At 46.6% G+C, this 23,978-nt stretch overlaps 3 protein-coding genes across 3 annotated transcripts; 2 read left to right on the forward strand and 1 right to left on the reverse strand.

The window, feature by feature from the left end:
- Window positions 1–201: 201 nt before the first annotated feature.
- Window positions 202–5,369, forward strand: RPL26 (ribosomal protein L26). Its single transcript, XM_007126625.3, has 4 exons — window positions 202–315; window positions 1,123–1,295; window positions 2,437–2,577; window positions 5,198–5,369. Exons 2-4 carry the CDS (start codon window positions 1,128–1,130, stop codon window positions 5,324–5,326), a joined length of 438 nt encoding a protein of 145 aa, XP_007126687.2. The 5' UTR covers window positions 202–315; window positions 1,123–1,127; the 3' UTR covers window positions 5,327–5,369.
- Window positions 5,370–9,157: 3,788 nt separating this feature from the next.
- Window positions 9,158–16,878, forward strand: KRBA2 (KRAB-A domain containing 2; the record flags this gene model as incomplete). Its single annotated transcript, XM_028498084.2, has 4 exons — window positions 9,158–9,251; window positions 9,443–9,628; window positions 10,594–11,949; window positions 14,308–16,878. Coding segments are annotated over 3 exons (1,536 nt in total), but the record flags the coding sequence as incomplete, so codon positions are not given.
- Window positions 16,879–20,404: 3,526 nt separating this feature from the next.
- Window positions 20,405–22,613, reverse strand: ODF4 (outer dense fiber of sperm tails 4). Its single transcript, XM_024127766.2, has 2 exons — window positions 22,167–22,613; window positions 20,405–20,433 (listed from the first exon to the last, which is right to left on the reverse strand). Exons 1-2 carry the CDS (start codon window positions 22,585–22,587, stop codon window positions 20,405–20,407), a joined length of 450 nt encoding a protein of 149 aa, XP_023983534.1. The 5' UTR covers window positions 22,588–22,613.
- Between the last annotated feature and the right edge of the window lie 1,365 nt (window positions 22,614–23,978).

The following is a 23,978-nucleotide window of genomic DNA, read 5'->3' on the forward strand; positions in this document are numbered from 1 at the left end:
AACACCCGCCGGGGCAGTCAGACCCCAAGCAGCCCCCGCCACTTGCCCGGGAACCACCGCTCCCAGAGGACGCAGCTGCAGAACCCAGAGCTCCCACGGGAGGCACCGGATCTGGAGAAGGGTTCTGCAGTTCCCCTCCGAGCCACGAGATGACGCTAGTCATCAATTTCTTTCCCAGTTTTCCCTCCGCGTTCAAACTCTGCGCCTCTCTCGCTCCAAGAAACATCGGTCTCGCGAGACCTCTCGGAAACTTACAAAACCGGAAGCTGCGTGTGAACCTCTTCCCTTTTGTGGCCATCGCTGAAGCGCCAGCGGGTGAGTTTGCCGGGGCAACGCGTATAATCGGTAGCCATCCGTTCACGGGCACGGTGTATCTCGACCCCGGGGGCCCCGATACTGTTCCGGTGGCCGAGTAGCAGCCTGGAAGGGGGGCCAGGATGGTCTCGACCTGTCTTTCTCCTAGCTCAAGGACCGCCGGGGTGGGGAAGGGAGGAGGAAAGAGGATTTGGGGACTTGGAAACGGGAGCTGAAGGGGAGGGAGCCTATGGTGATGGAGTCTAGTCTGGGCAGTGTAATTTCCTAAAGAATGGTCTCGAGATAGCTTCTTGGTAAATCTACGGAACTTTCAGACGGCGCTCGCCCATTGCAAGGCTTTTTGGACCCGAGTTATGTGCATTTTCCAGGTTCGGGATGAGGGCCTGATTTCATTCATTTGGGATGGGGCTAAATGTGTTCACGCTCAAGTTCGTAGATTAACGTTGGTTGGTCTTTCTAAAACGTGATGTGATGTTTGAATTGTCAGTCTGCTTTGCCCTAATTCAGCGGAAATATAAGTCCTGTTTTAGCTTCCTTACGCAGTAGTTATGCAGTTTGAGAGTGTAAACAAAAAGTTTAATTACAACAGGTGTGTTGGTAATGGAACGTTCTTCTGTTCCATAAGCAAATACAGAAAACATCCTAGTAAAGCAATTCACTACAAGCAGTTTTTGATGAAGTTAAAGAATGTGACAGCTTTTGTGAGCATTCTAAACTTTCAAGATGAAATTGTTGCAGTTACTTGTTTGTAAACTGAGTGAGATTTGGTCATTTAAGGGTTTACACCTCTTTTAACTTTTTATTTAGCCGAAATGAAGTTCAATCCCTTTGTGACTTCTGACCGAAGCAAGAACCGGAAAAGGCATTTCAATGCGCCTTCCCACATTCGCAGGAAGATTATGTCTTCCCCTCTTTCTAAAGAGCTGAGACAGAAGTACAATGTCCGATCCATGCCCATCCGGAAGGATGATGAAGTTCAGGTATGTGCCGTGTTCAGGTCATCTTGGCGAATATCCCGCACATTAGGCATAGACGATGGATTGCATTCTGAGAGTGATACATCTGAGACATTGGCTCCCAGAACAGGATTGCAAAAGGAGTTGAGCTGGGGACTAAACAAAAAGTATACAGCTTTCTTCACCTTTACACTTCGGTGAAAATCAGTTGTCTCAAACGTCAGATGCAGGCATAATTAAACAGAAGAAAGGGGGTTTGGAACCAGAATGTTAGTTTGGAGTTATCTTTTTCTGGGTATGTTTGGGCATTGGAGAGGCATTTGAGGACCAGTAAACAACTCTGTGTCTGAATCAAAATCCATATATAAGTTACACCTGAGCTGTAGTTTCATATGATTGAGAGTACCAATAAATTTGTCAAATCTATTTAAGTGAAAATTTCTATTGTTTCTTAGCTGTAACTTGCAGCTAGTGATTAAGATTAAGCTAGTGATTAAGATGTTACCAGCATTTCATGAGTAAGATGTTACCAGCATTTCATGAGATGAATAGCCATTTGTCGCTCCTGTGCTGGTGCTAAAATTGCCAGTAGGTTTCGGATGCAGTCTCCTCTGCTTTCTGCGACTGGGAAGAAACATCTGTTCAGAAGCACTTGGGTAAGCTGAGGATCGTTGGGACTCCCGGGTACAGAACGATGTTAGTTAACCTCAGGGAAAGAAGTGGCACGTTCCCTTAAATATTAGCTGCTGCCCACGCTTTGGCACTTAGTTGGGCCCTTTAATGGGTTGTGAATTTAATATTTATGGCCTTTTGTTCCCTTTGAGATGGAGTGGCAGTTTCCTTGTCAACTTGGTACAAAAAACCAAGGTGGGCTTGTTCCTTGTTTTTAACCTTTTAACAAGCCCACCACTGCTGGTGGATCATCAGTTGCAGGATGCACTGTCCATCACTGTAGCTTTATATGGAGCATAGTTTATTTCCAGATTAATTGAAGCCAGAGATAGAATTACTGGCACATGTCCATTAATGATTAGGTCTTTCAAAATTGGAAGATCCTGTATATCTGATAAAGTGAATGATGTTTACCTGATTCATAGGTTTCCTGATTTTCAAGTTAAATATTCTTTTAACCACATATATCTTTTATTTTTGAATTTGCATTTAGGTTGTACGAGGGCACTACAAAGGGCAGCAAATTGGCAAAGTAGTCCAGGTTTACAGGAAGAAGTATGTCATCTACATTGAACGAGTGCAGCGGGAGAAGGCTAATGGCACGACTGTCCATGTGGGCATTCACCCCAGCAAGGTGGGTGTGTTTAAGAATGCTTGAGAGGGAGAAGGAAATTTTCACAGTTATTCTGTATGTGTATTTAATGTACCTTTTCCTTAAAAGCTATTAGTAAGCTGATCGATCAATCTAAAAATGAATAGATCTTAAAATCTAGGAAATCAGGTAATTTTTAGATGATATGGAGCTGATACCCTGTGTGTTAAACAGAATTGAGTAAACAGTAAGGCACATTTACAGCCCTGCAAAGTAGGTATTAAGTCATTTGCAGATGGAAAAAATCTGGACCTCAGAGTCTAGATCCCATAGATAGTGCTATCTAAGCCAAAATAGAAGATAATGGTCTGATTCTCATGTCCTGGACTTTAATGTGAATTCTCCAATACTGCTGTCTAATTTCTCTCAATTAAAAAAATATGTTTAATATAAAGGTAATAAATGTGCTTGGTGCCTATTCAAATAATGAGGTGTTCGTTTTTTAAGATCTTGAGTTGGCACCACAAATCTAATCTTCAAACTACAGGAAAATCGAAACACTAGTACAGCTGTTGCATATCTTTCACCTAGAATTCACAACTACCATTTTCTTTGCCCTTTTCCTACCCACTAGTGGATTACAAACAGCGTGGCACTTCACTTCTAATTACTTCAGTGTGTATCTCTTAAGAGCGAAGACTTTCCCATTCTTTACTACAGTCTTATTTTTAAAGCCCCCAACTAGATCAGCCATTGTCAAGGTCACCGATCCAGTGACCGATTCTTAGTGTTTTATGAACTTAATGCAGCATTTGACACAGTTGATCTCCCTCTTTATGGCTCATCTTCATCTCTTATTCCAGACAAACCTCAATATCCAGTTGACTGGTTTGCATGTCAACTTAGATATCTAATCAGTCTCAAACCTGACATGTTTTTTTTTTTGTTTGTTTGTTTGCGGTACACGGGCCTCTCACTGCTGTGGCCTCACGGAGCACAGGCTCAGCCGCTCCGCAGCATGTGGGATCCTCCCAGGCCGGGGCACGAACCCGTATCCCCTGCATCGGCAGGCAGACTCCCAACCACTGCGCCACTAGGGAAACCCTCAAACCTGACATGTTTAAACTCCTGGTTTTATCCTTGAACGCTCTTGCAGTTTGTTACCGTCACTGTGTGTGGCAGCTTTGTCCTAATGGCTCAGGCCAAAATGTCTTTATTATTATATACCCCACATCAGTCGATAAGACCTGTTGACTGCTGTCACGTTGTATCCAGAATATTGTCACCATCAGAGTGGCCTACAAGACTGATCACCAGCTACTTTTTTTTTTTTTTTTTTTTTTTTTTTTGGCTGCGTCGGGTCTTCCTTGCAGTGCACAGGCTTTCTCTAGTTGCGGCGAGCGGGGGCTACTCTTCGTTGCGGTGCGCGAGCTTCTCATCGCGGTCGCTTCTCTTGCTGCAGAGCACGGGCTCTAGGCACACGGGCTTCAGTAGCTGCAGCACGTGGGCTCAGTTGCGGCTCGTGGGCTCTAGAGCGCAGGCTCAGTAGTTGTGGCACACGGGCTTAGCTGCTCCACGGCATGTGGGATCTTCCCCGACCAGGGGCTCGAACCCGCGTCCCCTGCATTGGCAGGCGGATTCTTAACCACTGCGCCACCAGGGAAGTCCCGTCACCAGCTACCTCTTGATGTCACCTTATCCCACTCTCCGTGTTCTAGTCCGCTGGCCTCTACTCTTCCTACAGCCATGCTACTCGGTGTGTCTGCTGGTTGGCAGCATCACCTGGCAACTTCATACAATTGTACGTTCTGTTCCCAGGTCTACTGAAGCAGAATTTGGGGGTGGGACCCAGGGGTCTATTTTAACAGGCCCTCCAGACACACTCACATTTGAGAAACACACCTGTTAAACTTAGAAGTTCTTCTGCCTCTGGACTTTTGTGCTTGCTGTTCTGTTTGGAATACTCTACCCCTCTTATCAGGTCTCTGTTCAAATATGGACCTTTCCGTGAGGCTTTGCCTGATCTCGATTATGATTTAGCCCCTGTCCTCCAGCATTCCATCTCATATTAGATGTAACCTCCATGGCGGTGGAGATTGTCTTTTGGTCGCTATGCTATATTTCCAGACCTTCTTCAGTGCTGTCTTTGCCTTCCCTCACCTTCCTTCCTAAGACTAAAATTTATCATAATCTGGGTGTCTTTAGTGACAATTCTGTTGAAATAAGGTCTGTTTCTATGACTTCACTAAAGGTTTTGCAGGTTGAAGCATGTGTGAAGGCTACATTTAATTTCCAACCTTGTGGTACTAACGTTACAATAAAAACAAAAATGTGTATGACTTTATTAGCTTATAAAACTGAGATGAGAGGAGTGGAATAGTTGAAACGTTTTGCAGTAGAAAAAGAAGCTGATTTTCTAAATAAAGCACAGAAGAGGACGTGAGAAGAACCACCAGTGCCACATTGCCTTCTCCTTTGTTGGCTGAGCATTAGTGAACATTTAAGACAGATTTGGGGGTAAAGAATCATTTCTAGCACTTCAGAGTGTTTGGGCATCCACTCCCACAGGTGTGGGGAATGGCACTGAATGTTGGGCCTTCCCATGTGTTCTGTGTTGGTAATTGTTTAAAGCTCAGGAGCATTTTTTCTTATTTGTCTGCAGGTGGTTATCACCAGACTAAAACTGGACAAAGACCGCAAAAAGATCCTCGAACGTAAAGCCAAATCTCGCCAAGTAGGAAAGGAAAAGGGCAAATATAAGGAAGAAACAATTGGGAAGATGCAGGGATGAAGTAATCTTGTATACAACTTTCATTAAAAACTGTTAAAATGAAGAGTCTTTGTTTATGTGTGGTGCTTTGAGACGCTGACTAGATTTCGGTGGGTCAGTTTTCAGGAAATTTCAGGTGATGTTAGCTATCTAGGGGCAGACTACCCTTATCTTGTGGCTTGATTCCAGTAATGAAAAGTACTGTTTAGAGAGTGTTGGTTTTTTAACCAACTTCGAGCATCAGTTCTTTTTTGAAAAATTTATTTATTTTTAGCTGCGTTGGGTCTTCGTTGCTGCGCTTGGGCTTCTCATTGCGGTGGCTTCTCTTGTTGGGGAGCACGGGCTCTAGACCACAGGCTCAGTAGTTGTGGCTCACAGGCTTAGCTGCTCTACAGCATGTGGGATCTGCCAGGACCAGAGCTCGAACCCGTGTCACCTGCATTGGCAGGCGGATTCTTAACCACTGCGCGACCAGGGAAGTCCCAAGCATCCGTTCTTCAATGATTAAAATGCTTTCTAACAATATTCCGAAATCGGGACGAATAAAATAGTGATTTTCTTTTACAGCAGGCAGCAGCACTTTGGGGTAAAGCTGAATACCCAAGGACCCCCTTTACCACCTTGTTTTCTGCACTGATGCTGTGTGAGTGCTGTTAGACCAAAATGAATCTTTAGCTTAAAATCTGAAGCAAAAAGTGCTCACCTAAAATGCAGTTTCTCCTAGAGGATTAAGCGATACCGTGCACAGAGTAACTGATGGCAACACCTTCCTCACTTTAGACTTAAGCATTTAAACGTGTAGGACAATGAATGGGGTTTACTTTCCAGGCTGGAGGCGAGCACTTATTCATCTTGGAGCCTTTACGACAACGTGGGGAAATAGGTGACCAATTTTGCCGTCGCCGGAGACCTGAGTTAGTGGCTGGCTTAGCCAAGGTCGCACCTGGGCCGGCCACAGCTATCACCTCAGTGACCTCACTCACCGCAGCTTCCGCCGAGCACGCTGCAGGCTGGGCAGGACCCCGGAACACAGCCTTCGTAACCGAGAAAAGGAGTAAGGTTCCTTCCCGCCGCGGCGTCTGCGGACGGCCCCTCGGGAGGGGCGGGGCTTCCGGCCGGCGCGGAGCCGCTTCCGGCCGGCACGGCCGGCCTCCGCCGCCGCGGGCCCACGCGGGCGGGAGGGGACCGGGCGGCGCTGGCGGACGCAGCCGTGGGTGGGGCGGGCTCCCGACCCTGCGGCCCTGGCGTATTCCTTCTCCCTTCCGCACCTCCCTCTCCTGCAAAACCACCCGGATCGGCCTCTCTTCCCGCTGGCCTGGCTCATTCATTTCACTCCTCCCCCGGAGTTGGCCGCCCTCGGAGGAGTGGGCGGGCCCGACTAGCAGGCGGAACCCGCGTGGAGCCTGGCGCGGTGGTGCCGAGACCGCGGAACTCAGGACGCCACAAAGGACTTGATGCCCGAACCAGGTTTTCGGGAATAATCGGGAGTTTGTATTGTGGAAGGTGCGGGGACACTGCACTAAGTGCATTATCTGCATTATCACCGAGTCTTCCCAACACCTCGTTGTGATGGAGAGTGGTATTCTCCCCATTTTATAGTTGCGGAAAATGAAGCCTCGGTAACTTTGCCCAGCCTACTCACACAGTAAAAATGATAGCGTCAGAAATTGACTTACCATGCCTCTGCAATGCCTCTCTTCTATACCTGTAAGCCAAGTGTTTGACAAATGCCCTTTGAACATCTTCCGTCTCAGCTCTGTATTCATCTGCCCTCTGAGGGGATACAGCGAGGTAGAAGCCTCAGCCCCTGCCTTCTAGGTTTGTACACCTGAACCAGTCGACTGAAAATACAAAGCGCTCCAGTGAGTGGTGCAGGCTGTTCAGAGGCGGGAGAGATGGCAGTCAGCTGGAGTGCATCAGGAAGGATGCTGATTTGAGCTGGGTGTGATTTGGAAGAACCTGTTCCAGGTCCGGGACAGCCAAAGCAAAGACTCGCAGGTGGGTGGGGAAGGAAGATCTTTCCAGTTTTCTCTAAACAAGCTCATTGATCAGCCCACCAGCACAGATGACACCAGGAAGTTGGCCGTCTTTCTTTGGGGCCTCGTTTCTTTCCTTTTGCTTTAGAACAGGTGTTGAAAACTCGGGTAACTACAGGGGTGGGCAGCTAAGGTGAATAGTTAGTAGCTGGCTTAAAGACTGTGGGAAACAGAGTGTAGATTATCTAAAGGGAGTGGCTGCTTCTCCCCTCCAGCCAGTTGTTGCCAAGTAGCAAAGCTCCCGGTATGACTGGATCATCCCATTTTTCATGAAAGCCAGAAATCTGGATTTTTATATGAACTCCCCAGTCTGTAAATATAGGTAAACCATTCCATTTTTAAAAAACAAACACTGGGTAGACTAACCAACATATGTCTATTAGCCAAATGTGACTCTAGGGCTGTGCTTTAGAATTTCATGGTATAGGGTAAGGACCATTTCTCATATTAAAGACAGAGATTTTTTTCATCTTTTGATTATAAACTATTTCTAGCATGTCTTCTTCATTCTTTTATAGGATGGAGATGAGGCCTTTCCTTCCCGTGTAGTTTCTTGAAGGGCCTCAAATGGCAGCCAGTGCAGCCAGTTTCTGAGAGATGCTGGTTTCAGTGAGGAGTCTGGAAGGTGCTCCTCCTGGATCCCATTGAATATCTTGTGGTTTCAAGTCTCTTCTAAGGACTGTGGGATGGTAATACATATTCTTTGGGAAACAAAGCCCCTTGTCAGTGATTATATGGGACTGGTGGATGAAACAGACTGGTTTATTTACTGCAGGACTGCTCAGAGCCTTTAAAAATGTCAGTTTGCACTGAGGGTCTTGAGCTCAGGCTTAAAGAGCATATGATAAACATTCTGTTTCTTCGATCCTGAAATGCATATTTTTCACCTTTAAAAAATCTGGATGTGTGGGCAATTCCCTGGCGGTTCAGTGGTTAAGACTCTGTACTTCCACTGCAAGGGGCACAGGTTCAATCCCTGGTTGGGGAACTAAGATTCCGCATGCCACACAGCATGGCAAAAAAAAAAAAAATCTGGATATGTTCGTTTAGTACAGGGCCTCAGTTTTTCCTCTCAAAAGAAAATTGTCATTAGGTAAGTGGTTTTACAGTCAGTAGTGTCTTTAGAATCAGGAACGTTCCCTGGTTAACCAGTGATGCCAGTTGAGGGAATTCGAAGCCTTTTTAGTGGAGGACATTCAGGATCTGGAAGCAGGCTCAGCTTAACTGAGACTTTTGCTCAGAGCTTTTAATTGTTTCCATCGGGACTTCCCTGGTGGTCCAGTGGTTAAGACTCCACGCTCCCAATGCAGGGGGCCCCCGGGTACCATCCCTGGTCAGGGAACTAAATCCCACATGCATGCCACAACCAAGATCCCATGTGCCACAACTGAGACCCAGCACGGCCAAACAAATAAATATTTTAAAAAATATATATATATTTTAAAAATGTTTCCATCTTTCTCTGCTTCTCAGGATTCTGCCGTACCCCTCAGCTCTTCATCTAACGGCTGGCATCTTGGGGATCTTGTTTTCCTAAGATTATTGGAATTCCTGTGATCATCACATGAACTCTTCCCCTGGCCTCCTCACCATCCTGTGTTCCAGAGTTGTTCTAACTAAGGAACCTCAGTTTAGACACCTGAGTATCAAGTTCTCTTCCAGAGGAATTCTCCAATCTTGGTGGAGTGTGGACTCCATTTGGGGTATCTCTTTGGCATGATAATCTCCTGACATATCTCTGTGTCCCTAGATGTAATCTTATCATTTCTGGAAACAGGCCCTGCTGCCTCTTCAGAACCATCAAGCCTGTACCTGAAAGTGTCTCCCGGCCTTGGAGTGCTCAAGTTCTCTTGGACTCTCTGCTTCGTTCTGGAAATATGTGGGCTTCAGCTCAGGCAGTGTCAAAACAGGTCAGGCCTGCAGACCTCCCAGGAGGACAAAACCCCTCTTCCTCACCCACGTAGCTGGACTCATCTTGCTGGATATGAGACCTTTCCTCTCCCTCTGTTATCTTTTCTTTGTGTAACACTCACATGACTGACGTTCAGTCATGCATGTGGGCACGCCTTTGTTGCCAGCACCTCCACTGTCTCTTTCCTAGTCCTGCTACAGCTACTCCTTAGCCCAGGACCCGAGACAGAAGCGTCCTTGTGGCAGCAGCTGGCGTCATTTCAGGAGGCAGTGACATTTGAGGATGTGACCAAAGATTGGAAGTGTCAGGAGGCCTCTCAGAAGGATTGCAGCAGGGGCACAATGCTGGACAGTTGCAAGAAGCCAGTCCCTCAGCGTAAGGACTTGTCTTCATTTACTAATCCTGTGTACAATCGATGGGGAAAACCATCATTTAAAAATATCCCAGGAACTCCCTGGCCGTCCTGTGGTTAGGACTGCACGCTTCCACTGCAGGGGATCCGGGTTCGATCCCTGGTCGGGGAACTAAGGTCCCCCCAACCCCGCCGCAAGCCACGTGGTGCGGCCAAAAAAATCCCACCGCGTTCTCCTTGAGTCTCCTAAAATGAGGACAGACTCTTCAGCCACAAGAAATTAAGTTGATTGTGGGAAAGCTAAAAAGCCCTCTCTGGTGCTAACTTCAAGTTCACAATTTACTATTGTTATGTGGGTTCCTTCTAGCAACGTTCTCCCATTTATATTATTTTAAAAGGAATGGAGGATGAGATATCAGCCTATTATTGCCTTAGGCATTTCCATTTGTCCTCTCCTCTTCAGTTAGCAAAGACAAGTTAATAGGTTTCACTGTTTGAGCTAACAGTTTTATTAATTACTCTGTTTGCCTAAAGTCAAAAATTACTACATATTTGTATATATATATATCTTGCTGATTTAAAATTCTGTTGACATGCTCTGGTTATGAATGGGCCCAGTGGGCCCTCTAGTTATCTTTATTCTTTGTTTATTTATTTGGTTGTGCCTGATCTTAGTTGCGGCAGGTGGGCTCCTTAGTTGTGGCATGCGAGCTCTTAGTTGCGGCATGCATGTGGGATCTAGTTCCCTGACCAGGGATTGAACCCGGGCCCCCTGCATTGGGAGCATGGAGTCTTAACCACTGTGCCACCAGGGAAGTCCCTCTAGTTATCTTTATTCTGTTATTGCTTTATACGATTACTTTAGTAGTCTTTCTTCTTTATGTTCAAAAATCAGATGAAAGAGTTAATGAGGAACTTTGGAGCGAAAGTCTTCCAGATGGAATATCAGCAAATTTAACCTTGTTCTCTTTCTTTCTACTTTTCTTAGGATCCTTCTTACAGTTCTCCATGATGCCACAGAGAGCTGGAAATGATCCCCCTGGTGTTTCAAATCCAAGTGAAATGGAAAAGGAGATAAGTAACATGAGAGAAAAGTTTCTCATCAGCGTGACAAAGTTAGTGGAAAGCAAAAGTTACAACAGCAAGGTATTTTCCAAAGAAAAGTACTTTCAAACAATAAAGGAAGTGAAAGAGGCTAAGGAGAAGGGGAGGAAGTCATCACGTGATTATCGCCGTGCAGCAAAATATGACGTGATCTCTGTACAAGGCACAGAGAAACTCATAGAGGCTGCTCATGGAGAGCGAGATCGAATACGGTATTATGTACACAAGGAAGAGCTGTTTGATATTCTTCATGACACACATCTCAATATTGGCCATGGCGGGCGGACACGCATGCTCAAGGAGCTGCAAGGAAAATATGGGAATGTCACCAAAGAAGTCATTGTCTTATATCTGACTCTGTGTAAACAGTGCCACCAGAAGAACCCAGTATCCAAGAGAGGCCTCGCACCCAAGCCCATGCCATTTAAGGACATTGACTCCATATGCCAAGTTGAAATCCTTGACATGCAGTCAAATGCTGATGGTGAGTTCAAGTTTATTTTATATTACCAGGACCACTTGACCAAGTTTATTATTTTACGGCCATTAAAAGCCAAACAGGCCCATGAGGTCGTCGCTGTCCTGTTGGATATTTTCACAATTCTTGGAACACCCACGACGTTAGAATCTGACAGTGGCTTGGAGTTCGCAAACCAGGTTGTCAAGGAGCTCAGTGAGGTATGGCCAGACCTAAAGATTGTCCCTGGTAAGTACCACCCTGGCCGAGGCCAGGGCTCCCTGGAGCGAGCAAGCCGTGATGTCAGGAACATGCTGAGTGCCTGGATGCAGAGTAACCATTCACATCACTGGGCCGAAGGCCTGCGATTCATGCAGATGGTGAGGAATCAGGCCTTTGATGTTTCCTTGCAGCAAAGTCCATATGAGGCGATGTTTGGTTGTAAAGCCAAATTTGGACTCTATTCCTCACACTTACCCCGGGAAACCGTGGCTGTTTTACAGACAGAAGAAGAACTAGAAGTTGCTGAAGAACAACTAGAAAGCAGCCTTTGGATCAGGCAGGAAGAAAGAGCTGAGGTCGGAGCAGACCCATCCGACATGGACGAGGACGTCAATCCCACTCCTCCCAAAGCTGCAGGGCCCAGCACCTCCCAAGGGGCCCCAGGTCTCTTCTGCTGGTGAACAGACACCTGCCTCTGGGCACCGTGTAGCCACCTGAGAACTGTTGCCAAGGCCCCAGATGAAAGGAATGAAGGCCACACTCTCAGGAAAGCTGTCCATGGTAGTCCTGGCTCACGGGGGGAAAGCAACTTGGGTCTCTGATCTCGGGCGGCCATAAAAAATTACCACAAATGTGGAGGCTTAAAACAACAGCACTTTCTTCTCCCTTAGTTCTGGAGGCTAGAGGTCTGAAATCAAGGTGTTGGTAGGGTTCGTCCCTTCTGGAGGCTCTGAGGGAGAATCCATTCCATGCCTTTCTCCTTTGGTGGCTGCCGGCAGTCCTTGCATCCCTTGGCTTAGAGTAGCACAAATCCGGTCTCTGCCTCGTCTGCACGTGGGTCTTCATGTGGCCTTCTCCCCTCTGTCTGTGTGCTCCTTTTCTGTCTCTTACAAGGACACTGTTGGACGCCAACTCTATGTCGTTGGACTTAGGGCCCATCCTAATTGAGGATGATCTCATCTCAAGATCCTTTTTTTTCAATTAATTAATTTATTTACTTCTGGCTGCATTGGATCTTCGTTGCTGCGAGTGGGCTTTCTCTAGTTGCGGCGAGCGGGGGCTACTCTTCGTTGCAGTGTGCGGGCTTCTTGCTGTGGCTTCTGATGTTGCAGAGCACGGTCTCTAGGTCTGTGGGCTTCAGTAGTTGTGGCACACAGGCTCAGTAGTTGTGGCGCAGGGGCTCAGTAGTTGTGGCTCACGGGCTCTAGAGCACAGGCTCAGTAGTTGTGACGCACAGGCTTAGTTGCTCCATGGCATGTGGGATCTTCCTGGACCAGGGCTCGAACCCGTGTCCCCTGCATTGGCAGGCCGATTCTTAACCACTCTGCCACCAGGGAAGTCCCTCAAGATCCTTAATTTCATCTGTGAAGACCCTTTTTCCGAGTAAGGTGACATTCACGGGTGCTAGGGGTTTGGACTTGGACGTATCTTTTTGGGGGGCTGCAGTTCTACCAACTACAGTCAGTGGAAGAGTACGTTTGCCTGCAGAACATGAACTGATGGGGTCTGAAGCCTGTAGAGCTGGTGGGACTGCCCTACATATATCTAGTGCCTGTTCCTGCTTCTAAACACATAACCCAAAAGATGGGGGCATCAGAGAAAAAGATGTAGGTGAAGGACAAATACCGAGAAGAAAAGAGGTTGATCTAACATGCCCCAGAGATTGCCTGCCCCACCAGGCAGTCAAGTTTCCTGCTTCAGGAGAAACCTGATGGGGGCTTCCCTGGGCTTCCCCGGTGGCGCAGAGGTTAGGAATCCGCCTGCCAATACGGGGGACACGGGTTCGAGCCCTGGTCCGGGAGGATCCCCCATGCCGTGGAGCAACTAGGCCCATGTGCCAGAACTGCTGAGCCTGCGCTCTGGAGCCCGCGAGCCACAACTACGGAGGCCCGCGCGCCTGGAGCCCGTGCTCGGCAACGGTTCAAGCCACCGCAGTGAGAGGCCCGCACACCGCAACAAAGAGTACCCCCTGCTCACCCCACAACTAGAGAAAGCCCATGTGCAGCAACGAAGACCCAACAGAGCCAAAAATAAATAAATACATAAATAAATACATAAATTTTAAGAAAAAAAAGAGAAACCTGATGTACCATGCCCGCTCTCAGAATGGCACCCACAGGGATTATTGTGTGATGTGTCTGAAACATATTTTTAAAATAGGTCAAAATTAAGGCATGGCTGGGACTTGGGTCTGAGTCTGCCAGTTTTCTATGCCTCAGGCACAGCACAACATGTATTCTTGGAAAGGGTCAGTGCATTCCAGGAAGTGACTAGTAGCAGGGAAACAACTAAGGACTCCAGAGCAAAATACAAAAGTTGGCCTGAGGTCACTGCTCCAACCAGAGAAGAATAGAGCAAAGGCCAGTCTGGGTCATAGTTCAGAGTAAAGGGAAGAGTAATGCCCAGGATCTGTGCACTGCTGTATTCTCAAGGCCTGGAAGAGTACATAGCGCATCGGAGGTGTTCAGTAAGGGTTTGCTGAGTGAACAAATGATTCTTCAGAGGTGGACACTGGGGAGGAGAAGGGGCCTGCAGTCCCTTGTTCTCCCGTTCATTCTTCCTGCATCTCAAAACCATCCTGATTGCCCCTGGCGCTGGTTTCCTCTTCTGAAAGAGGCAAGAGCAGTCCTGGTGCCGCCTCCCTCATGGGGTCACTGTGAAAGACAGTGAGATAATGCATGTGAAGTTCTAGACGTGAGTTGTCCTTGTTCTCAGCAGATCTTATCCTCCTTGTGAGAGTTGTAGATCTCTGTCTGTTGCCATTCCTTTGCTGATTAAACAGTGTTAAGCTGGATATCCAGGAAGGCTGCATTATTATTAGAAAGGAGATGATAACACTTTCCAGTTTGTCTGGGGGGACCAGAATCTTGCTCTATCCTTGGCCAGCACCTCACGTTCCATCCTTTCTGTATCACTCAGGCTAGCAGGGCCTTGGAGACCCAACTCGACTGACGTTGCCAGCCCTCCCCCCATGCTGACTTCCTGGTTGCGGAGCAAACCAGGAACCACGTCATCAACTCGTGTGGGTGAGAGGTGAAATGAGGCACGACACTACTGCCTTTCCTGGGGGTGGCCACAAATAACTTAGGCTTCCGGAGCTGCTGCATCAGTCTTCCTCCTTTGCTCCTTAGGGTTAGCAGTGGAGAGAGCTGGAGTGGACACCTAGACCCAGTCCAGCCTTACTCTGCATGAACACATTTCAGCATCTGGATCAGAACTGACTGCTTTCAATTTGCAAATATATTTTGTCCACCTAATGTTTTTTAAATGTAAAATATTAATTGCCATCACTTTCAAAACAGAAGATTTCATATAAAAATCTGGATGGGGCTTCCCTGGTGGCGCAGTGGTTGAGAGTCCGCCTGCTGATGCAGGGGGCACAGGTTCGTGCCCCGGTCCGGGAAGATCCCACATGCCGCGGAGCGGCTGGGCCCATGAGCCCCGGCCGCTGAGCCTGCTCGTCTGGAGCCTGTTCTCCGCAACGGGAGAGGCCACAACAGTGAGAGGCCCACGTACCACAAAAAAAAAAAAAAAAAAAAAAAAAATCTGGATGTCCAGCACCTCTTGAAAACTTGGAAGATCTGGCCCCCCACATTTTTGCAGGGCAGCAAGGACCAAGTGGTAACCCCCAGGAGGCAGGCCTGTGTTCTACACTTGGCCACCATCTGGGCCATTCCAGTATTTTTGCATATGCATTTCTGTGGCCTGTTGCTAAAGAAAGCAAATGAAGTCAGAATGTGACTAAAGGCCAGAAACAGACCCATGCCTCTTATTTATGATAAAAGGGGCATTTCACAACTGGGAGGGGTTGTATTATTCAGTTAATGGTGCTGGTCAGTTATACCTCAATTAAAAAAAATAATGGTGCTGGATCATATAGCTATCCAACTGGAAAAAATGAAGTCTGTTCCCTAAATATAAAAAACAAAACTAAAAAATATTGGGGAAAAAGGAGATTTGGGGGATCTTGGAATGGAGAAAGCCATAAAAGAAAAGGTTACTATACTTGGCTACATAAAAATTTTAAATAGCTATGAAAAATAATACCTTTAAAAAAGTGAGAAAAAGGTAAATGACAGGCTGGAAGAAAATATTTGCAACATCTAAAACAGACATAAGGGACTGTCAACTGAAAAAAAATGCATAACCTAAAATTTGAGAATTATGGTTTATTCAGCAGACTTACTGAGGACTTAAGCCGGGGATACAGCTTCTCAGATAGCTCTGAGGGACTGGTCCAAAGAGGTAAGGGAGAAGCCAGGATATATAGCAGTTTTTGCAAAAAAAACACAAAAAAAACCCAAAACAGGTAATCGAACATCAAAAGATTACTGCTAATTTTTTTTAAAAAAACAGACATCTCAAGTTCATGAATTTAGCACTTTTCTATGTATGGGAAGATGCAAGAGTCTGGGCTTATTGAAATTATCCCTTTGATATGCATCTTAACTAGGGACCAGTATCCTGTTTTTCTGCATCCTGAATCTCCTCAGGGTACACAGTCGTGGGCGGCTGCAGGGGCTCATGACTTGATGGTCACAACATCCTTTGTTTACTGATATTGCAGGGGACATTCTTTGTCCACAGAACCTAATTTTTAAAAGCACTTACAAATTAATGAGAAGAGCAGCCAAAAGGAAAGAGCAGAGGTTAACTGCAGAAGAAAAACAGGTAGCTGTGCCCTGGTGCAGCTGTGGTGGGATGGAAGCGCACTGGACTTGTAATCAGATCAGGGCTGTCCATTTATATGAAACAGATTCAAGTTCTTTGAGGGTTTTTATTTTTTCTGCCATGTATGGGGGAGAGGAGAAAAATGTTTAGTGATACTGTCTTGTTTTAACAGATATCTGACTGATAAGGAACTACAGTAATGGTTATACTGTATTCAGGACAGCAGTTTTCATTTCCTGGGGCTGCCGTAACCAACTGAGTAGCACAGAAATTTATTGTGTCACAGTTCTGGAGGTCATAAGTCTGAGACCAAGATGTCAGCAGCGTTGGGTCCTTCTAAGTGCTGTGAGGAAGAATCTGTTCCAGGCCCGTCTTTTAGCTTCTGGCGGCCTCAGGTGTTCTTGGCTTGTAGATGACACTCTCCCTACGTCTTCACATCATCTTCCCTCTGTGCGTGTCTGTCTCTGTGTCCAAATCTCCCCTTAGCGTAGTGGATTAGGTCCCACCTTAATGACCTCACTTTAACTTGATCATCTGCAGAGACCCCATTTCCAAATAAGGTCATATTCACAGGTACAGGGCAGGAGATGGCAGTTAAGACTTCAGCATCTTTGGGGTGACACAGTTCAACCCATATAGCAGGAGCCAATCAGTAGGACAGGTTTTTTTTTTGCGGTACCCGGGCCTCTCACTGTTGTGGCCTCTCCCGTTGCGGAGCACAGGCTCCGGACGCGCAGGCTCAGCGGCCGTGGCTCACGGGCCCAGCCGCTCCGCGGCATGTGGGATCTTCGCGGACCGGGGCACGAACCCGCGTCCCCTGCATCGGCAGGCAGACTCTCAGGCGGACTCTCAACCGCTGCGCCACCAGTGAAGCCCCCAGTATGACAGTTTTTTAAGAGGTAGTTTTTATGAGGTATGGCAACAATTTCCAAAGTCTTAGAAGACTTACAAAACCCTCCTGTTTAAATGATACTTACAAGGGCAGATTTATTTTAACAGAAAACAGAAGAAATGAGTTACCAGTTACAAACATTCATACAAATCTCCAATATCAATTCTTGAGAATGATCTTAATTTAATACCGTGTCCAGCTGGATTATTTGGCTTTGTTTTGTTTGTTTTGGCGGAGTCCTAACCCCTGTACCGCCAGCGAATTCCCCTTGGCTTAATTTTAAAATGCAGAACAGTGTCTCTCCCTCCACATCGTCTGCAGGAGAGAGGGAGTGTTGCCATATCTTTCTGAGGCTCCTTTTGTCAATTATGAAGACTTAACATTTTTTAAAGCTAATCTCTGGGATTCTGTTATGTAGCCTAAGGAACTCAGTTTTCCTAGGAAAAGTAAATGGAGAATGGGCTAAAGATGATTTGACTTAACAGTGAAGTGAGGATCCTGCAGCATTTTTTCCCCACAGGCTCAAGCCTGTAAACTTGATACGTAACCTTGAACAAATCCCCTGAGCTCAAAGCTTGCCTGTAAAATGGGGATGATGATAATAAGAATCCCAATTGTGATACGGTATGTGAGAGAGGATGGGCATGGGGGGAGGGGCTTGTTTCCCCTCCAGTTTAGGGAGCTTTCACAGAGCTCCGTCTCTACGCAGGATGACCAGCCAAAGTAAGGCAAGTCCTTTCTTCTGCCACTGGCACAAGGTTCAGTGCCCTCTGCCTATTCACACGTCCAGCCACATTCCAAGCCACAGGCCCGTCCTGGAGCCCTGGGTCAGGACACACTCAGCCCTTCAAGGTTGAATGCACCTCGGTTCTCCATCTGCCCCCGGGGTGGTTCAGGAGTGCAGTGGACAGAGCAACTCTGGTTTCCAAACACACTTCTGCTGTGGTCAGAACACTTCACATGAGATCTACCCCCCCTTAACAAACTTGAAGTGTATTGTTGACTATAGGGAGAGTGTTCTATAGCAGATCTCTAGGATTTAATCATCTTGCATAGCTGAAACTTTATACCCCCTTGAATAGCAACTCCCCATTTCCCCCTCCCCCCAGCCCCTGGCAACCACCATTCAGTCTCCGCGTCTATGTGTTTGACTTTTTAAAAAAATACCTCACGTGAGTGGGAGTGGAATCACACAGTGACTGGCTTGTTAGCATAGTGTGCTCAGGGTTCATCCATGTTGTCACATATAGCAGGATTTTTTTCCTTTTTAAGCCTGAATAAAATAAACTTCCATTATATGTATACCACATTTTCTTTATCCATTCATCTGTCAGTAAATATTTAGATTTGTTTCCACATCTTGGCTATTGTGAATAATGCTGCAGCAAACATGAATGTGCAAATATAGATCCTGATTTCAGTTCTTTTGGATAAATATGCAGAAGTGGGGTTGCTGGATTATGTTTTTTTAATTTCTATTTTTAATTTTCTGAGGGACCTCCGTACTGTTTTAATAGCAGCTGCATCATTTTACATTCCCACCAACACTGTACCAGAGTTCCAGTTTCTCCACATCCTTGCCAATACTTACTTAGCTTTTGTTTTAGTAATACCATTCCTAACAGGTGTGAGGTGATATCTGCTGTGTGGCATGCGGGATCTTAGTTCCCCAACCAGGGATCAAACCTGTGCCCCCTGCAGTGGGAGCGCAGATTCTTAACCACTGGACCGCCAGGGAAGTTCCCCTTTGCCTATTCTTTAATTGGTCTATTTGTTTTTTTGCTTTTGAGTTGAAGGAGTTCCTTAAATATTTTGAATATTAACCCCTTATCAGATATATGGTTTGCAGATATTTTGCGAGAAGATGGGAGACGCAGAGATTGATGCTTTAGTGAATATTTTCCACTTATGACTTTATCAAAACTAGCCTAATATTGTGGCATAGAATCTGCTTTTTTGCAGCTGTAGGGGAAGAAAAAACATTTCTTTTGATATTTCTGAGATTCTATTCCCGGTAGTTTTTTGAGTCTACACATTGGAATGTCATTAGTTAGCTCTGAGACAGGAAGGGGGAGGTGTCTGAGAAGCTCAGACTTAAACTCTTGCTTCCAAATTATTCTGCATGCTTTCTGGACATTTGTGCAACAGACACGTAAAGCATGGTTTGCCAAGGTGGGCTTCAACACTGTGTGGGCCAGTTACCTCTGCCTAGTTATTTTAACCTTGTCAGATTTGGTGGCTTTGGGTTGTATCAGTAGAATTTTAAGGGGAAACATTTTGGTGGGGAGGGGAGCCGTTTTTAAATATGTGATTTACACATCTTTCCTTTTGTTTTGGAGAAATTTTCCAGAAATTGATTTGAAACCTGAGATACTTTGAAATATAAAAGAGTAAGAACCCTCTGTTGTTCACAAGTTAGCCAATGGCAGAATAAGTTTGTCCCTGGAATCTTCTTCTGAATTTTAATCCAAAATTCTATTCCTTTGAATTATTGAAACTTGGTTTCTTTTTTTGGTTCCTGGTTCCACCTTATCATTGTTATCTTGGCACTAATCTTTGTTTACCCAGGCTCTGACATTTTTGCCCCAGAATTAATTACCCCAGATGGTCTGCTCTGCTCTGTTTTCCTAGCAAACAAAGTGGACAGGAAATCTGAGCTTCCTGAGGCAGTTGGCTTTCCGCTTTAATATGAGGCTTTACCTTTTACAGACGTATTTATCTTACGTCTACTTTTCTTATTTATAATTGATTAAATATATGTATTTTTTGGTTTAGGTCTCATTATATTTTCTCTTTTCCCATTTGAAATTTGGTCCTGACATTTTGTCTTTTGCTTCCCCAAGTCTCCTTTGTAGAATCTTCCTGTTCTATTTAATTTGAACTGGTACATCCTTTCTGTCGAGTAGCTCCTTGTTCAGAATAACTTCTCTGCTGGTCTAGGATTTCTTTTCACTTTTAGACACTTCCCTTGACATGACTAGCAGATGAGGTCTTATCAGCCTTTCCTCCTTGGGTTTTGCACAGGTGGGTCATGCAGTGACCAGGTGTTTGCCCCCCTCTTTGCTCTTCTTTGGAGGATGTCCCCTTTCCCTATGCCTTTCTCCTGATGCAGTGACAGGAATCCTGGAAATGGCTGCCTTAATTGCAGGGACCCCTAGGATCTTGCCTCAACACTTAACGCACATCACCAGTAATAACCCTGAAACACTGTCTCTGCCCTCAGTGGAGTGGAGGGAGCCAGCGCTGACACCTGGCAGCTGCCACCCTTCCGCATCTCCAGATGCAGGTATTCTCTGTACCAGGGAGAGAGCCTCCTTGAAATCTATCAGTCTTGGCTTTCCCTCTTCCATCTCTCCTCACCCACCCACTTCTCTAGCCTATCTCTTTCATCCACCCATTCGACATTTATAAACACCAGCCATGTGCCAGGCATCATGCTGGTTTACCATCAAGTCACTGGTCGTGATAGAGAGTGCTAAATGCTGAAACAGGGCACAAAGCAAAGAGTTACAAGGGATCCACAGAAAGGTCACTTAAGCTGAGTTTTGAAGGACTGTTTGCAGTTCACCAGTGAACATTCTCCATTCTGCCTCCTTTGCATCAGAGGACTTCTTACAGGGGAAATAGACTTGGTAAGATCCTCGGTAGAAAAACCTGGCAGATACCACCTTAACGCAGTGATCAAATGAGCATCCCCATTGTTGGTACGACTACTGGTGCCTCCTGATATGATGCACTGAGAAGAACACAACGACATTTCTCTGATGTTTCTACCCAAAATGCATCACCCAAATGTAATTATGAAGAAACATGAAACCAACCCAGATGGAGGGGCATCCTACGAAATAACTGGTCAATGTTAGGAACACAAAGAAAGACTGAGAAACTGTTGCAGTTAAAGCAGGCGAAAGAGACATGGCAAATGAATTCAGTGCATGATCCAGGACTTTCTTTTCTGTGGACATCACTGGGACAATTGGCAAAATCTGATGTTATATTATTATATCAGTGTTAATTTCCTGATATTGAGACTTGTGCTGTGGTTATGGAAGAGGATGTCCTTGTTTTTAGGAAATACACACTGAAGTATTGGGAGGGAAAGGGCCATCATGTCTGCAACTTAAATGGTAAAGAAAAATAAGTGTGTGTGCGTGTGTGTGCATGTGTGTAGAGAGAGGGAGGGAGGGAGGGAGAGATACAAAGCAATGTAGTAATGTTAACATTTGGGGAAATCTGGGTGAAGAATATAAAGGAATTCTTTGTACCGTTCTTGCAACTTTTCTGTAACTCTGAAATGGTGTCTCCACCCCACCACAAATTTTTTTAATTGTAATTGTCAGAGTCCCACCAAGAGGACAGACAGCTTTGCCTTCTTGTGACCAGTCCTTAGGCCTGGGGACCTGTGAACATGGGGATACAGGGCAGTAACTCTTAGGCTCGCAGAAGCAGGATTCCATGCAAGCATGGCTGCGTCACGCAGCTTGCGGAATCTTAACTCCCTGACCAGGGATTGAAACCAGGCCCCAGCAGCGAAAGCTCAGAGTCCTAACCACTGGACCACCAGGGAATTCCCATGCAATCAGTCTTCATCGCCCAGGTTGCAGACCCCAAAAGGTGACTGAAAGCCCCCAGCCCCTGTGCCATTTTCCCCTCTGTACATAAGTATATTTCAGGGATTCAGTAGAACGTAGCGTCTGACAAATCCCTGTGCGGATAAACAGACACAGAGCCAGAATTCTCACAAATACCACGGACAGTTTCTATCCCACTGAACAAGCTTCACCCTCAAACAATGGTCCCCCACAGAGAACAATTCTTCCTTCCCAGTAGTTGAATCCTTCAGTGACATTCCTTGCTGCAAGGGTTCTCAACCTGTTTCTGTCGAATGCTCTGTGGAGGCAGGAAGTATAACCCTTGAGTTTTCTCCATTGTCGAAAATTAAACTCTATGTTCTCTTTCTTCACTTGGGTTTTTCCTTTTTAAAAAATTAATAGAATTTATTTTTGAGAGCAGTTTTAGACTCACGGCAAAATTGAGCACGAAGTACATAGAGTTCCCACCTACCACCGCCCCCCATACTTATGGCCAGCGGAACCATCTTAGCTGCCAAAAACGTGGGGATGACCAGAGGGAGGGGCCTAGAATACCGGGGTACAGATGTCGAGGCCAAGGCAGGCTAGAGCCCTGGGGTGGGCTGGGAGAGCAAGGGTCTCACCTTTCCCATTCTCTGAGTTGGAACAGCTCTTGGATTTGCAGATCTGCAGGAGCCCCAGGGACATCATGTGAACTGATGTGTCGATTTTGGTGCTAACATTCAGGGGCCAGTGCTGGTAGAAACGGATCCTCGAGAGGTACAGCCATTTCTTGGAGAAGACCATGACCAGCAGCAAGATGAAGGCGATCAGGCTGAGCTCTGAGGCCAACACCTGCGATATCCAGCGAGAGCTATGTGTAATCTTCCATTGCAGGGGCATCGGAGAGACCCAGCGATGCTCCGTGTGGTGGCCCATGGTCACCTGTCTGTTACTGTCGGGGGTGGAGACGCAGTTCGGCACCGCTTCATCTTGTCCCAGGCTCACCTCCACCCCATCCTGCTTCCCAGCCCTCCCAGCCCTTTCCAGGCTTCTGATGTTCATCGCTTTCTCCTCCTGACCCAGGGAACTCATCCCTAATGTCCCCTGTCCCCATCTTGAGCACCCCCTGACTCTCCTTCTATCCTCCACTCCATCTCCCCCTTCCCTTGCCAGGGTCAGTTGTCCTTCATCATTTAAATATTTTCATCAGGCAAAGCAGTGGCCACCACGGGGCCTGGGATCTGGGAAAGAACAACACATTCAGCAGGACAGGGCCCCTAACTGCCATGGAATATTCCTGGGGTGGGGGGACATCAAATGGGGGAGGGGGCCCACAGCTTCACCTCCAACTCTTTCTGGAAACCCTGCTCCTGCGGCCTCAATTCAGAACTGTGGGGCTGATGCTGCCCTTCGTCTAAGAGCAGTGGTCGCTGAGGGTCTCCTTTTCTCTTCCCACGTCCTCTGCCCTAACCCCACCCCCAAGTGCTCACTGATGGAGCAGGAGGAGGGAGAGGAGCTTGGCCCCAGGGAGACGTTTGGAAATGCCTTGCACAGGTGTCACCAACCTTCTCCCTGCTTCCCCCACCTCTATTCACTTCTGGTCCACAGTTCCCATTCCTTCCCCTCTTTTGACCTTTTTCCCTTCTTTTTTTTTCAGCACCAGAGGGAAAGGACATAGGATGAGGAGAGGACATGGGGGTGTCACACAGTCGGAGAAGATTTTTCTAAGCTCCCTTTTAAGCTATAGGAAAATAAATCTGAGTCACCCGCAGCAGCCTGATCACCACGCCTTCCAGACCTCAGTCAGCCTCTGGAATTCTCATGAGGAAGGAGCCTTTCAAATCTGGGATGTGAGTTTGGATCCCACCAGAGGTGGTTCACTTTGCAAAGGCAGTGATACATGAGGTTAAGAACGCAGGCTTTTGGGTCCAGCAGGCAGAGGATGGATAACGGGCCTTTCTCTTAATGGTCTTGTGAACCTGCAGGATTCACATAGCTTCTTCTTTTTTTTTTTGGTGCAGCTTGTAGGATCTTAGTTCCGTGACCAGGGATTAAACCTGGGCCCTGGCAGTGAAAGCGCCACGACCTAAACCACTGGACCGCCAGGGAAGTCCCCCTATAGCTTCTTTATGCGTCAGTTTACTCATCTATAACACACCACAATAATACTCATCTAGATTTGGTTTGAGTATGGAATAAGATAATGAACAAAAAGCACTCTTTGGTAAATTCTCAGAAAGTGGAGTTATTATTGTTAAGTTGTTTTAGCTGTTTTGCACTCTTTTTTTTTTTTTTTTTTTTTTTTTGCGGTACGCAGGCCTCTCATGTTGTGGAGCACAGGCTCCAGACGCGCAGGCTCAGCGGCCGTGGTTCACGGGCCCAGCCGCTCCGCGGCATGTGGGATCTTCCCGGACCGGGGCACGAACCCGCGTCCCCTGCATCAGCAGGCGGAC

This window comes from Physeter macrocephalus, chromosome 14 (assembly GCF_002837175.3).
Source record: "Physeter macrocephalus isolate SW-GA chromosome 14, ASM283717v5, whole genome shotgun sequence".
NCBI lineage: Eukaryota > Metazoa > Chordata > Mammalia > Artiodactyla > Physeteridae > Physeter > Physeter macrocephalus.

Coding starts and splice junctions, on each gene's coding strand:
- RPL26 (XM_007126625.3), top strand. CDS start 1,128: ATGAAGTTCAATCCCTTTGTGACTTCTGACCGAAGCAAGAACCGGAAA. Junction 1,296..2,436: donor GGAAGGATGATGAAGTTCAG/GTATGTGCCGTG, acceptor ATTTGCATTTAG/GTTGTACGAGGGCACTACAA. Junction 2,578..5,197: donor TGGGCATTCACCCCAGCAAG/GTGGGTGTGTTT, acceptor ATTTGTCTGCAG/GTGGTTATCACCAGACTAAA.
- ODF4 (XM_024127766.2), bottom strand. CDS start 22,587: ATGAACATCAGAAGCCTGGAAAGGGCTGGGAGGGCTGGGAAGCAGGAT. Junction 20,434..22,166: donor CAACTCAGAGAATGGGAAAG/GTGAGACCCTTG, acceptor GCCCTGTTTCAG/CATTTAGCACTCTCTATCAC.